At 36.9% G+C, this 16,308-nt stretch overlaps 1 protein-coding gene across 1 annotated transcript; it reads right to left on the bottom strand.

The window, feature by feature from the left end:
• Positions 10,403-11,332, bottom strand: LOC102169865 (olfactory receptor 2J3-like). Its single transcript, XM_005701976.2, has one exon. It carries the CDS (start codon positions 11,330-11,332, stop codon positions 10,403-10,405), a length of 930 nt encoding a protein of 309 aa, XP_005702033.2.

Here is a 16,308-nt window from a genome sequence, read left to right as displayed (position 1 = left end):
TATAGAGTCACATAAGGAAGTGACTATGAGCTTGCTCTTTCTTTTCTACTCTCATTCTCATTTTCGTCTACTACCCCTCTTCTCTTCTCCTATATAAACTCAGTGAACCTCTCTGAGTGTCCCTCAATGTGGAGAAACTTTTCATCTTTAACCTAGATGTTTATCATCGGTGCTGTTATAGATGGAGAAGTCTAGAGGCTACTGTAAAAAGAAAACTGGAAAACCAGAAGCAGGAGGCTTAAATCCAAAGCTGAAAACATTAGAGAACTCTTGAATTCAGGGAACATTAAGCAATAGGAGCCCATCTAATGCCTTCATACCTACACCGAAACCAGTTCCACCCAAGGGCCAACAAATTCCAAAACAAGACATACCACGCAAATTCTCCAGCAACACAGGAACACTCCCCTGAGCTTCATATACAGGCAGCTCAAAATTATACCAAAACTTTGATGTCTCGTAACCATTACGGGTCACTCCATTGCACTCCAGAGAGAAGAAACCCAGCTCCACCCACCAAAATACCAACACAAGCCTCCCTAACCAGGAAACCTTGACAAGCCACTGATAGAACCCCACCAAAGTGAGGAAGCTCCATAATAAAGAGAACTCCACAAATTCCCAGAATATAAAAGGCCACCCCAAACGCAGCAATATAACCAAGATGAAGAGACAGAGGAATACACAGCAGGTAAAGGAACAGGAGAGTTGCCCACCAAACCAAACCAAAGTGGAAGAAGTAGGGAATCTACCGGAGAAGGAATTCTGAATATTGATAGTGAAAATGATCCAAAATCTTGAAATCAAAATGGAATCACAGATAAATAGGCTAGAGATAAGGATTGAGAAGATGCAAGAAAGGTTTAACAAGGACCTAGAAGAAATAAAAAAGAGTCAAAATATAATGAATAATGCAATAAATGAGATCAGAAACACTCTGGAGGCAACAATTAGTAGAATAACGGAGGCAGAAGATAGGATTAGTGAAATAGAAGATAGAATGGTAGAAATAAATGAATCAGAGAGGAAACAAGAACAACGAATTAAAAGAAATGAGGACAATCTCAGAGACCTCCAGGACAATATGAAACGCTCCAACATTCGAATTATAGGAGTCCAGAAGAAGAAGACAGAAAGAAAGATCATGAGAAAATCCTTGAGGAGATAATAGTTGAAAACTTCCCTAAAATGGGGAAGGAAATAATCACCCAAGTCCAAGAAACACAGAGAGTTCCAAATAGGATAAACCCAAGGCGAAACACCCCAAGACACATATTAATCAAATTAACAAAGATCAAACACAAGAACAAATATTAAAAGCAGCAAGGGAAAAACAACAAATAACACACAAGGGGATTCCTATTAGGATAACAGCTGATCTTTCAATAGAAACTCTTCAGGCCAGGAGGGAATGGCAAGACATACTTAAAGTGATGAAAGACAATAACCTACAGCCCAGAATACTGTACCCAGCAAGGATCTCATTCAAATACGAAGGAGAAATCAAAAGCTTTACAGACAAGCAAAAGCTGAGAGAATTCAGCACCACCAAACCAGCTCTCCAACAAATTCTAAAGGATATTCTCTAGACAGGAAACACGAAAAGGGTGTATAAACTCGAACCCAAAACAATAAAGTTAATGGTCACGGGATCACACTTATCAATAATTACCTTAAACGTAAATGGGTTGAACGCCCCAACCAAAAGACAGAGACTGGCCGAATGGATACAAAAACAAGACCCCTCTATATGCTGCTTACAAGAGACCCACCTCAAAACAAGGGACACATACAGACTGAAAGTGAAGGGCTGGAAAAAGATATACCACGCAAATAGAGACCAAAAGAAAGCAGGAGTGGCAATACTCATATCCGATAAAATAGACTTTAAAACAAAGGCTGTGAAAAGAGACAAAGAAGGCCACTACATAATGATCAAAGGAACAATCCAAGAAGAAGATATAACAATTATAAACATATATGCCCCAATATAGGAGCCCCGCAATATGTAAGAGAAATGCTAACAAGTATGAGAGGGGAAATCAACAATAACACAATAATAGTGGGAGACTTTAATACCCCACTCACACCTATGGACAGATCAACTAAACAGAAAATTAACAAAGAAACGCAAACTTTAAATGATACATTAGATCAGTTAGACCTAATTGATATCTATAGGACATTTCACCCCAAAACAATGAATTTCACTTTTTTTTCAAGGGCTCATGGAACCTTCTCCAGGATAGATCACATCCTGGGCCATAAATCTAAACTTGATAAATTCAAAAAATCGAAATCATTCCAAGCATCTTTTCTGACCATAATGCATTAAGATTAGATCTCAATTACAGGAGAAAAACTATTAAAAATTCCAACATATGGAGGTTGAACAACACACTTCTGAATAACCAACAAATCACAGAAGAAATCGAAAAAGAAATCAAAATATGCATAGAAACTAATGAAAAGGAAAACACAACAACCCAAAACCTGTGGGACACTATAAAAGCAGTGCTAAGAGGAAAGTTCATAGCAATACAGGCATACCTCAAGAAACAAGAAAAAGTCAAATAAATAACCTAACTCTGCAACTAAAGCAACTAGAAAAGGAAGAATTGGAGAACCCCAGAGTTAGTAGAAGGAAAGAAATCTTAAAAATTAGGGCAGAAATAAATGCAAAAGAAACAAAAGAGACCATAGCAAAAATCAACAAAGCCAAAAGCTGGTTCTTTGAGAGGATAAATAAAATTGACAAACCATTAGCCAGATTCATCAAGAAGCAAAGAGAGAAAAATCAAATCAATACAATTAGAAATGAAAATGGAGAGATCACAACAGACAACACAGAAATACAAAGGCTCATAAGAGACTACTATCAGCAGTTGTATGCCAATAAAATGGACAACGTGGAAGAAATGGACAAATTCTTAGAAAAGTACAATTTTCCAAAACTGAACCAGGAAGAAATAGAAAATCTTAACAGACCCATCACAAGCACGGAAATTGAAACGGTAATCAGAAATCTTCCAGCAAACAAAAGCCCAGGTCCAGACGGCTTCACAGCTGAATTCTACCAAAAATTTCGAGAAGAGCTAACACCTATCCTCCTCAAACTCTTCCAGAAAATTGCAGAGGAAGGTAAACTTCCAAACTCATTCTATGAGGCCACCATCACCCTAATACCAAAACCTGACAAAGATGTCACAAAAAAGGAAAACTACAGGCCAATATCACTGATGAACATAGATGCAAAAATCCTCAACAAAATTCTAGCAATCAGAATCCAACAACACATTAAAAAGATCATACACCATGACCAAGTGGGCTTTATCCCAGGGATGCAAGGATTCTTCAATATCTGCAAATCAATCAATGTAATTCACCACATTAACAAATTGAAAAATAAAAACCATATGATTATCTCAATAGATGCAGAGAAGGCCTTTGACAAAATTCAACATCCATTTATGATAAAAACTCTCCAGAAAGCAGGAATAGAAGGAACATACCTCAACATAATAAAAGCTGTATACGACAAACCCGCAGCAAACATTATCCTCAATGGTGAAAAATTGAAAGCATTTCCCCTAAAGTCAGGAACAAGACAAGGGTGTCCACTTTCACCGCTACTATTCAACATAGTTCTGGAAGTTTTGGCCACAGCAATCAGAGCAGAAAAAGAAATAAAAGGAATCCAAATTGGAAAAGAAGAAGTAAAACTCTCACTGTTTGCAGATGACATGATCCTCTACATGGAAAACCCTAAAGACTCCACCAGAAAATTACTAGAGCTCATCAATGAATATAGTAAAGTTGCAGGATATAAAATCAACACACAGAAATCCCTTGCATTCCTATACACGAATAATGAGAAAGTAGAAAAAGAAATTAAGGAAACAATTCCATTCACCATTGCAACGAAAAGAATAAAATACTTAGGAATATATCTACCTAAAGAAACTAAAGACCTATATATAGAAAACTATAAAACACTGATGAAAGAAATCAAAGAGGACACTAATAGATGGAGAAATATACCATGTTCATGGATCGGAAGAATCAATATAGTGAAAATGAGTATACTACCCAAAGCAATTTACAAATTCAATGCAATCCCTGTCAAGCTACCAGCCACATTTTTCACAGAACTAGAACAAATAATTTCAAGATTTGTATGGAAATACAAAAAACCTCGAATAGCCAAAGCAATCTTGAGAAAGAAGAATGGAACTGGAGGAATCAACTTGCCTGACTTCAGGCTCTACTACAAAGCCACAGTCATCAAGACAGTATGGTACTGGCACAAAGACAGACATATAGATCAATGGAACAAAATAGAAAGCCCAGAGATAAATCCACACACATATGGACACCTTATCTTTGACAAAGGAGGCAAGAATGTACAATGGAGTAAAGACAATCTCTTTAACAAGTGGTGCTGGGAAAACTGGTCAACCACTTGTAAAAGAATGAAACTAGATCACTTTCTATCACCGTACACAAAAATAAACTCAAAATGGATTAAAGATCTAAATGTAAGATCAGAAACTATAAAACTCCTAGAGGAGAACATAGGCAAAACACTCTCAGACATAAATCACAGCAGGATCCTCTATGATCCACCTCCCAGAATTCTGGAAATAAAAGCAAAAATAAACAAATGGGATCTAATTAAAATTAAAAGCTTCTGTACAACAAAGGAAAATATAAGCAAGGTGAAAAGACAGCCTTCTGAATGGGAGAAAATAATAGCAAATGAAACAACTGACAAACAACTAATCTCAAAAATATACAAGCAACTTCTGCAGCTCAATTCCAGAAAAATAAACGACCCAATCAAAAAATGGGCCAAAGAACTAAATAGACATTTCTCCAAAGAAGACATACGGATGGCTAACAAACACATGAAAAGATGCTCAACATCACTCATTATTAGAGCAATGCAAATCAAAACCACAATGAGGTACCACTTCACACCAGTCAGAATGGCTGCGATCCAAAAATCTGCAAGCAATAAATGCTGGAGAGGGTGTGGAGAAAAGGGAACCCTCCTACACTGTTGGTGGGAATGCAAACTAGTACAGCCACTATGGAGAACAGTGTGGAGATTCCTTTAAAAATTGCAAATAGAACTACCTTATGACCCAGCAATCCCACTGCTGGGCATACACACCGAGGAAACCAGAATTGAAAGAGACACATGTACCCCAATGTTCATCGCAGCACTGTTTATAATAGCCAGGACATGGAAACAACCTAGATGTCCATCAGCAGATGAATGGATAAGAAAGCTGTGGTACATATACACAATGGAGTATTACTCAGCCGTTAAAAAGAATTCATTTGAATCAGTTCTGATGAGATGGATGAAACTGGAGCCAATTATACAGAGTGAAGTAAGCCAGAAAGAAAAACACCAATACAGTATACTAACACATATATATGGAATTTAGGAAGATGGCAATGACCACCCTGTATGCAAGACAGGAAAAAGGACACAGATGTGTATAACGGACTTTTGGACTCAGAGGGAGAGGGAGAGGGTGGGATGATTTGGGAGAATGGGAATTCTAACATGTATACTGTCATGTAAGAACTGAATCGCCAGTCATGTCTGACGTAGGGTGCAGCTTGCTTGGGGCTGGTGCATGGGGATGACACAGAGAGATGTTATGGGGAGGGAGGTGGGAGGGGGGTTCATGTTTGGGAACGCATGTAAGAATTAAAGATGTTAAAATTTAAAAAAAAATGAAAAAATAAAAAATAAAAAAATAAAATACAACTGTGTCATCAAAAAAAAATAAAAAAATAAAAAAACATGGGCCCTGTGGGATCTCACTGTAAAAATGGAATATTCTAATTCTGCATAAACACTAGGCAAATATAAATTGAAAGATATTATATAAGTGACCTATACTCTTTTTTAAGGTTTTAGAGAATTTATTTCTTTAATTTTTTAATTTTAATTGGAGGCTAATTACTTTACAGTACTGTAGCGGTTTCTGCCATACATTGACATGAATCAGCCATGAGTGTACATGTGTTCCCCATCCTGAACACCCTCTCCCACCTCCCTCCCTATCTCATCCCTCAGGGTCATCCCAGTGCACCAGCCCTGTGCACCCTGTCTCATGCATTGAACCTGAACTGGAGATCTGTTTCACATATAATATACATGTTTCAATGCTATTCTCTCAAATCATCCCACCCTCTTCTTCTTTCACATAGTCCAAAAGACTGTTCTATACATCTGTGTCTCTTTTGCTGTCTCACATGTGGAGTCATCATTACCATCTTTCTAAATTCCATATATATGTATTAGTATACTGTATTGGTGTTTTTCTTTCTGACTTACTTCACTCTGTATAATAGGCTCCAGTTTCATCCACTTCATTAGAACTGATTCAAATGCATTCTTTTTAATAGCTGAGTAATATCCCATTGTGTGTATGTACCACAGCTTTCTTATCCATTCGTCTGCAGATGGACATCTAGGTTGCTTCCATGTACTGGCTATTGTAAACAGTGCTGCGATGAACATTGGGGTACACATGTCTCTTTCACTTCTGGTTTCCTCAGTGTGTATGCCCAGCAGTGGGATTGCTGGGTCATACAGCAGTTCTATTTCCAGTTTTTTAAGGAATCCCACACTGTTCTCCATAGTGGCTGTACTAGTTTGAATTCCCACCAACAGTGTAAGAGGGTTCTCTTTTCTCCACACCCTCTCCAGCATTTGTTGTTTGTAGACTTTTGGATAGCAGCCATTCTGACCAGTGTGAGATGTTACCCCATTGTGGTCTTGATTTGCATTTCTCTGATACTGAGTGATGTTGAGCATCTTTTCATGTGTTTCTTAGCCATCTGTATGTCTTCTTTGAAGAAATGTCTGTTCAGTTCTTTGGCCCATTTTTTGATTGGGAATAAGTGATCTATACTCTTTAGAAATATTTAGTTAATTAAAGGCAAAGAAAAACTGAAAAATGGTTCTGAATTAAGGGATACTAAAGACATAACACCTAAATCTAATTTGTTATACTGGATTATATCTTTAGGAAATACTCTCAGGTACAGTTAGAGATGGGCATGCATTATACTCTATAATATTTCAGAAAATTATTTAATTGCATATTAATGTACTATTATAGACAGAACAATGAAGCACCAATGGCAATTATTAATATTGTGAAATCTAGTGAAGACTCATGGCAAATTCATATTATTTTTCTTTTCTAAGTTATATTGTCTTGTTCAGTCACTCAGTTGTGTTCAACTCTTTGTGACCCCATGGACTGCAGCAAGCCAGGCTTCCCTGTCCTTCACCATCTCACAGAATTTGTTCAAACTCATGTCCATTGAGTCAATGATGCCATCCAACCATCTCATCCTCTGTAACACCCTTCTCCTCCTGCCCTCAATCTTTCCCAGCATCAAGGTCCTTTCCAATGAGTTGACTCTTCACATCAGGTGGCCGATGTACTGGAGCTTCAGCTTCAGCATCAGTCCTTCCAATGAATATTCAGGATTGATTTCCTTTAAGACTGGATAGTTTGACCTCCTTGCTGTCCAAGGGACTCCCAAGAGTCTTCTGCAGCACCACCATTCGAAAACATCAATTCTTCAGCATTCAGCCTTCTTTACAGATGTGAGAGTTTGACCATAAAGTTGTTTTGTTGCTGAATTATAATTGGAATATGGTGAATTTGTATTTGAAACTTTATTATGCTTGAAATCACTTGATATCGTCATAGCATAGGATAACCAGAGAACTTTCAGCATCACATTCATAAAAAGAGATATAGTATGTGACACTAAGGCCAAAGAAAGTGTAGAGAATGAGAGAATCTGGACTGGAAGCCAGAGCTAGTTTCTGTAACTATCTGATGGCTTACTTGTGCCAATAATGCCACCCTGCTGAGATATATTAAGAGAAATCATTGAACATGTGTTTTGGGAATATGCTGCACAGGAACAAGTATGAGATGAATTGGACAAAGATTGGGGGATATGGTCCCAATGGGGAGGAAAAATTTAGTGAAATAAAGAAGAAATTGGTCCTTCAGTGCATTTCACTTTCATTCTTAGCTGAGAAAAGGCTGATTTCATTGGTAGTTCGTCAATAAATTGCCTGTGACCCAAATTCATGTGTGCTGTGTAAATGTCAATTTACCAAATATCGGTTTGAAGAGTGGGGTTAAAAATGACAGGGTCTCTGACATTCTAGTTGTTCTTGACCATAACAAGGGAACTCAAGTAAAAATCTATTTTCATTACTTTATTTGTCACATACAAGTTGTTTAAGCTTCAGTAAGTCATATATCTTTTTCCCTTCTATTTTCTCATCTACAAAATGAGAAAATACATTCCTATATACATTCCTGCTATAAAATTGCATGAGGTTCATGTAAGTAGTTTGAAAATTACAAAGCAACAAAATCAATAGTATCTGTGATAAACTTCGGGAGAATTTCTGGGAAGTAATCTTTGTTTTAGATTACAAATTAAATAAAATATTATAGTAGTGTGGCTAGGATTCAAAAAGCATAAATGCTAAAATTATGCATTCCCAGAAAAATATTATACATGTACAAAAGGATAAATGTATGCTTTTCACACAGAAAAAGAAAAGAAGAAATTGGAAATTTCAAATTTTTTTTAAGTTGCATAGTCAGAGACTTGGGAATTACATGAGGTATCCCAAACAGTAAGATTTCCACAAAATGGTTCAAAGAACTAAGCTATGTCTTTCAAGTGTTTCAAAGATTTTTTGCTCTGTAATGGTTCACTCTGTGTGGCCCCAATTATTTACTAAAACTTCTTTTATAGACATGATTCTTGGTTCTTCATTTCTTGGAATGGATCTTAAGGACAAATGTACTTACCCCATATTATTGTTTATGCCTTGTTGGAAAAAATGAATCACAGACACACAAAGGGGAAGACAAAGACATCAGAATCAATGTAGCTGCAAGCCACACAGGAAATTGAGGGGAAGGTTTCAGATGTGTTTTTCATTTTAATAATTTAGGAAAAAGCATTTGAATGAATCATACCTAAACTTTGTGCTTGTGCTTTTGCTTTTGCTTAGTCGCTCAGTCATGTCTGTTGGACTGTAGTCCACCAGGCTCCTCTGACTGTGGGATTTTTTAAGCAAGAATACTGGTGTGGGTTGCCATTTCTTCTCCAAGGGGTCCTGTCAACTCAGGGATTGAACCTGTGTTAAAGTAAAACTGACATTTAAACTACCATACAAAAGTCAGGTGTTGCCAAGATTTTACTTTATTCCTTATTCCATTTTGGCTCAATATGGGTGCAGTTTAAAGTGTTATATACCTAGGACACTTATTTTACATGGAGGTGGCATCAATAATATAGAGAACAAAACTATTATTTAAATAAAAATTCATCTCTTTACTTGAAAAATATATGTTGGTTTTCATAGTGAACTTTTAAACCACAAATATTCAAATCACATCAAGCTTAAAAGTACAAAATTATCATACAGCTTTTATCATAATATTTTCAAATATATTTTCAAGTAATTCTTTCAAATATCCATCAGATTCACCAACACATTTTTCAGAGCCTAGTGTTTGGTCACCTCAGATATTCTTTATTGCTTCTTAGGTTTTGCAGGAGTGCTACGCTCTTACTTTACCTAACAATACCTAGCCTATGACGACCATGACTTTATAGTTATATAGCACAGCTTTACAACTTATTTCTACTTACTTTACACTTCTCAATGACTTGAAGAAAAAAGGAAATATGAGATGCTTACTTCTGTTGCACTACTGAGAGCACTTTTTGGTATGACTCAAAAAAGGATTTTTCTGACCAACAATAATGTTATATTAAAGACTATGGACTAAAATTTCTCTCAATATTAACTAGCATTCAAAAAAGGATAACAATGTTGGAAAAAATATTTAAAATGTTTCCAAATGTCTTTCATTAGACCAAAGATAGAAGACAAATTTTATGACAAATTCTGCCTAAAAAGCAAGAAATTAAATGACATATTCTAGGTTTTTTGAATTAAGAATAGCATCTCTCCATAGAGTTATATCTGAATTTTATTAACTTTTACAATAAATTCTGTGCTTCCTTTTTAATTGAGAAAATGATACTTTATTTTATTAGGTGTGTGCACTAAAAAAATTAATATTGATGTTTGATCCATATTTTACATGGCTGTTATTGCCACTGGGGAGTGATTACTATTTAGGCAAACTGTTTAATCATATCTGCAACCACGAACTCTGTGTCCTTGTGAGAGTACACATTCAAAAAGTGCTAATAGAGTGAGTGAATGAAAGAGTGATGAGTGGATAGGTTGAAGAGCCATTGGTGAAGACATGCTCCATTTCATCATTAATGTCACAAGTATACCAGATCAAACTCACCCCACTAATCTCTTTACAGCCCCTCTTACATCTTTGTTTCTGAGGGTGTAGATTAGAGGGTTGAGGCTAGGAGTGACAACAGTATAAAAGAGGGCAATAAATTTGCCTTGATCTTGAGAATTTCCTGATGGTGGCTGGAGGTATATGCACATGGCTGGAATGAAAAACAGGGATACAACCATAAGATGGGCTCCACACGTCCCAAAGACTTTCTGGAGTCCAGTTGTTGACTGCATCTTCAGCACTGCCCGGGCAATGGCACCATAGGAGCTGAGAATGAGGATGAGAGGTATGAGGACAAAAATGGAGCTCGTGACCATGAGGGTTAGCTCATTAGCACGGGTATCAATGCATGACAATCGAAGCAGTGCTGGAACTTCACAGAAGAAATGGTCCACTTGGTGATGTCCACACAGGGGTACCAAAAATGTAAAGAAGGAATGAAGTGCTGAGTTGGTAAAGCCACTTACCCAACAAGCCACAGCCAACAGTTGGCAGAAACGAGGGTGCATGAGGACAGTGTAATGCAGGGGTCTACACACAGCTGCATAGCGGTCATAGGACATCACCACCAACAGCACACATTCTGTAGATCCCAGTGCGAGGACAAAATAAAGTTGGATCATGCAACCAGTGTAAGAGATAGTTTTTCCTGGACCCCAGAGGTTGACCAGCAGTTGAGGGATAGAACTGGTGGTGTAGCAGAGATCCAGGAAAGAGAGATTTGAGAGGAAGAAGTACATGGGAGTGTGGAGATGGGAGTCCAGGCATGACAAGATAATGATGAACAGGTTGCCTATCAATGTCATCAGGTAGAACATCAAGATAACCACAAAAAGAACTAACTCAAGCTGAGGCCAATCAGAAAAACCCAAAAGAACAAACTGGGCTTCAGAGGTTGCATTCTTTTTTCCATCATCATTCATATCTTGTTACCTGAGGAAAGAATTACATACACCCTGAAAATGTAGGGAAAGACTCCAAGAAACATAGACACACAGGAAATTTAAAAAACCAGTTTCAAGGGCATACCACTGCTCAATTGTAGGACAATTTGGGCATTAAGAGAAACTGTGTACCAACGAATTGAAAGAAATAAGAATCTACAAGCTAATACTGATAAACTTAAAAAAGAATAAATGTATAGTGGCAAACAGAAGGCTGTTCCTATTGGCTGGATACTAAATAGTAAATATAGAAGGAATGGTGGAGTTAGAAAAACTTAAATATATGCTAAAAACTAGTGAATGGAGAAATGTTGAGCCATTTACATAGTCTAAAATATCTCCCCACAAGTTACTTGTTAATTATAAAATGTAAAGTAGTAGACTTTACAACAGAAAAACCTAGTAGACCAAAATAACACTATAATCAGTGTTAACATCATTAATGTTGTTACAAACCAAGAGCATATGACCACTGATACAATGCTTTGAACCAGGGCACAGTGTCACTTTAGTCATGTTAATGCCAAAAAAATGCATAGCTTGATGCTAATAATGAAAAGGCATGAGATAAACTCACATGGAGACAAGATGGGTAAAATAGCTGACCTGCACTATTTAAAAGTATCAAACTCAAGAAAGAGTTTGAAATGAAGATAGATGACAAATACATAGATACATATATGACAGACAGAGAAACAGATGAGAGAGAGGATAGGTGATAAAATAAATCTTTTCAGGCAGAGTGTAGACTATTGTTGAATCCAGTTAAAAGGTTAATAGCAGTTTTCTGTACCATTTTACAACTTTTCTACAAATTTTATATTTTACCAGAATAAAAAACTCCAGAAAGTAAATTAAATGCTTTTCTTTACTTTTATATTTCATCCAAATATTTGTCTTATTATTAAAAAAAAACTTTTCTTCTCAGCATTTTCAAACAATTTCCATTTATGTGATTATAGAAAACAGAATAGTTGCAATCTCAATAATCTTACATATAGAATAAAAGATATGATGAATGATATCTAATTTATTTATGACTTCAAGATGTTTATATAGTGTGAAAATATTGTTTTAATTATATATTCTTATAGAAAAACTTTTCCTTCTGATTTGTTTACTTGCACTCACAGCTTATTTCTAAACTGAAACTTAAATAGAGATACTCAAAAAAGAGACAAGAAACACATGCACATCAGCTTACAAACAAAACTTACAGAGTCCACATGATTTGAGTCTGTGAAATAGATGGAGAGAACAGTGATACAATGCCTCCCAGAAAACATATGAATATAACTGATTTGAAAAGAGAAATTTTTTAGGAAAAGGAAGATATAAAGTCATTGAAAGAACAAAGAAGTAAGGAAGGGTGCGAAAATGGAGGATAATGGAGAGGAACCAGATTACTGTGCTTAAAGTTGAAAATGTACAGATGTGTATCACAGAACTAAGAAACATGAACACAGGGCCTGAGGTGGTTTGTATTTATTTTTCATTAGGACAACAACTGAGACCATATTTAAATTCTAATCATAATTTTTTTTCTAATCATAAATTTTAATCTCTACATATATTTTTATTCTCCAACTTAGTGAAGAATTCTATTTACTGAAACCATTAAATGACTTTATCATTTAAGATATTGTGCCTAGAGAATCTTGTATTTCTTTTTGGTTTAAAAAATGAAGTACATTTCATAAATAGTTATAAATCTTAAGTGATTCTTTTTCTGTTATGAGTTTTCAGTCCTTCATATGAAAGATTAATACCACCTTTTTTTATACAGTTATCCTGATAAGGCCTAATAACCAACATTTAAATATCCCTCCTCCTCTCTGTGATTGCTTTGCCTCATTCCTCATTCCATTGTCATATCACTTCTGCTTCCTCTTTCCACAACCAATTTGTTTTCTCATGCTTCCTAATATGCTATGGCAAAAAAATAAAAGAAAGAAATTATAGAAGAGCCACCTGCAGTTACCTTTTTGGGGTCTTTTAATTGCTCACATTTTTATAAGTACAACTCTTGAAAAGACATTAGCAGTAGATAAATGGTGGAGTTTCAGCAGGAACATTAGAGAGAACGTAACCTCACATTTGTAAGACTAATTCAGGCCTTAAAACTCTTATTATTAACAAATTGCTAATGATTAATCATTAACTAGACTACTTTTTATAGCTCAGAAACCATGCAGGATTATAAGCCAGTACATTGCTTAAAAGAAATTTTTTTGTAATTAAATAGAAGATTGAAGAATTATTAAACTATAGAAGGAAAGAAACTATAAAGGTGTAACTAGAACTCTAAATGATAACTTGGACCAAGACAGAGTATCCAAGAAAGGACAAGCCTGGAAAGAGGTACTTCCTGCTCAAGGCTACAGCTCAGACCTCACGAGAGAAGGTGCGGTTGAGCCCACTGGATGGTGAAGAAGTTCACCATGGCTGAATCAAAAAATAGCAATGGTTAAATAGTAAAGTATGAAGATGATTTCATTTAGAAGTCACTGCCATTTTAGGGATAATAGGAAAATTTCAAAATTTTTAAGCATTTTCCTAGAATAGGAGATAATATATCATGAGATGTATAAACCCAAATGCTCTTGTTGCTTCTTCTGATGCAGATATATTTTTCTTCCTCCTTATACAGTTGCATGAGTAACTTAGTATTGATACATTAATTAAAACAAAGCAGCAGCTCTGAGATATATTTATCTTTTGCATGACACATCTTTCAGCATTCTTATAGACATTAGAAAGAGATATAAGAGACCTCCCCAAAAAAGACAGAAGTAGAAAAAAGGTAGACGTTACGGTTAAATTTCTTCTTACCAGAGAAGTAAATAAAAACCTTAACAAAGGTTGCTTTCATGGACTGTTGAATGAAATATCTCTTCTCTATTTTTGAAATAAGACATTATGGAGGAAATACTGGTGGACATGAGCTTCTCTTCTCCATCACTATATCACTGGCTAGCTTTAATCCTTAATACTCTTATCTAGTGCTTAAGTAGTATTCAAATAACTCCTTTCATGTCTATCCCTTCTGTGTCTGTCCACGTGCTTTGTATTTGTCTGCTCAACTTACACCTCTTTATGTGTGGACCAATCTGATCTCTGGTTTTCACCTCTTTGAAATCACCAACCTAAAAGGCTACCTACACCATATATTCTAATCTACTACATCAGTATAGGAAAGCAGAGTCTGAAAATTACTATGATTGTCCTTGCTACACAATTTGGTAGTCCTAAGTCTACCAAAAAGATCTGGTTTTAATTGGAAGGAGGAACTCATTAGAGCACGTAGTGTGTCCAGGGATAGACCTCTTTTCCTAGAGCAAGTAGTGCCTTTATGGAAACAAAAGAATACTGTGCTATGTTTTCCTTCACTGAGGCCACTGGGAAAGTAAATCCCAATGTGGCAATTAATGCCCTTCAAGGAGTTGTCCTAGTTAGAACAGTTTCTTTCTCTCAAAGCAGGGTGGAAAGGGCCAAATGAAACTGTGCAGCTAGCTAACTGGTTTCATGATACTGTCCTGGTGCATCCCCACTCTGAGCTGAGCAAACGCTCGCAGTTCTACACTGGAGGGAGGGCAGTGCAGACCATGAAAGAAATCTCACTGTGAGATGTTAAGGCAGCTCCAACTCTGAGCAGGGAGTTGTTCAGTCACTCAGTCATGTCCGACCCTTTGTGACCCCATGGAGAGCAGCATGCCAGGCTTCCCTGTCCTTCACCATCTCTCAGAGCTTGCTTAAACTCAAATCCATTGAGTCCATGATGCCGCCCAACCATCTCATCCTTTGTTGTCCCCATTTCCTCCTGCCCTCAATCGTTCCCAGCATCAGGGTCTTTTCCAATGAATCCACTCTTCGCATCAGGTGGCCAAAGTATCGGAGCTTTAGTTTCAGTTTCAGTCCTTTCAATGTATATTGAGGATTGATTTCCTTCAGGATTGGATGGTTCAATCCTGTTGCTGTCCAAGGGGTTCTCAAGAGTTTTCTCCAGGACTGTAGTTCGAAAGCATCAATTCTTTGGTGCTCATCCTTTTTTATGGTCCAACTCTCATATCTGTACATGACTACTGGAAAGACCATAGCTTTGACCATATGGACCTTTGTCAAAAAAGTGATGTCTCTGCTTTTAATATGCTGTTTAAGTTTGTCATACTTTTTTTCCAAGGAAAAAGTGTCTTTTAATTTCATGGCTTCAGGGAGAGGGCAGCCATTACTGCCACTTACACAGGCAGCACATCACAAGCAGACCAGGTCTCTAAGGGCAGCCTGACCACCACACACATCACACTGACTATTGCCAAATAAACACCTCGGCTCCTCGCTCCAGCACTGCTCCCCTCTGGGGCTGAGGGGGCCAGTGCTGGGAGAGAGAAGAACACATACTATATAAGGGAATGGAGCCAACTTAACCCAAATCTCAGGGCTTCTACGCCAGCAACTTGGGACTCACCCATGCCCTAAATAGGACTGTGATGGCCACTGAGCAGAGGGGAAGCCCTGGCTCACACCTGGCTCTGGCCTCTCATCTCTAACCCCACCTCCTAACAAGATGATAGCTGACAGCACACCCTGAGGAAAGACATGACTTGTGTTCAAGTCAAATCCAGCTCTGCTATCAAAGTCACTGGACCCATGCAGACAGTATAAGGATGCTCCCATATAAAGATACCTCCTCAAGCCCACCATAGGTAACTTTCCCATTGAGTTTCATAGAGACACACGAAGTTCAGTAAAAAGAAGACAGAGTAACTTGTGCCAACTGAAATGGCAAGAGAAAATTTCTGAAAAAGCAACTAATGAGACAAAAATAAATAATTTACTAGACAAAAAATTAGAAGCATTAGTAGTGTGAAGAAAAACTGAATTAGGGAAAAGAATAGATGCACACAGTGAGAATCTTAACAAGGAACTAGAAATTATAAGAACCAGTCAGAACTGTA

This window comes from Capra hircus, chromosome 23 (genome assembly GCF_001704415.2).
Source record: "Capra hircus breed San Clemente chromosome 23, ASM170441v1, whole genome shotgun sequence".
Taxonomy (NCBI): domain Eukaryota; kingdom Metazoa; phylum Chordata; class Mammalia; order Artiodactyla; family Bovidae; genus Capra; species Capra hircus.
The sequence above is the reverse complement of the archived record's forward strand: the minus strand, read 5'-3'. Positions and strand labels throughout refer to the sequence as shown.

Bases quoted from the DNA above. Each gene is read 5' to 3' on its own strand.
- LOC102169865 (XM_005701976.2), bottom strand. From the start codon at position 11,332: ATGAATGATGATGGAAAAAAGAATGCAACCTCTGAAGCCCAGTTTGTT.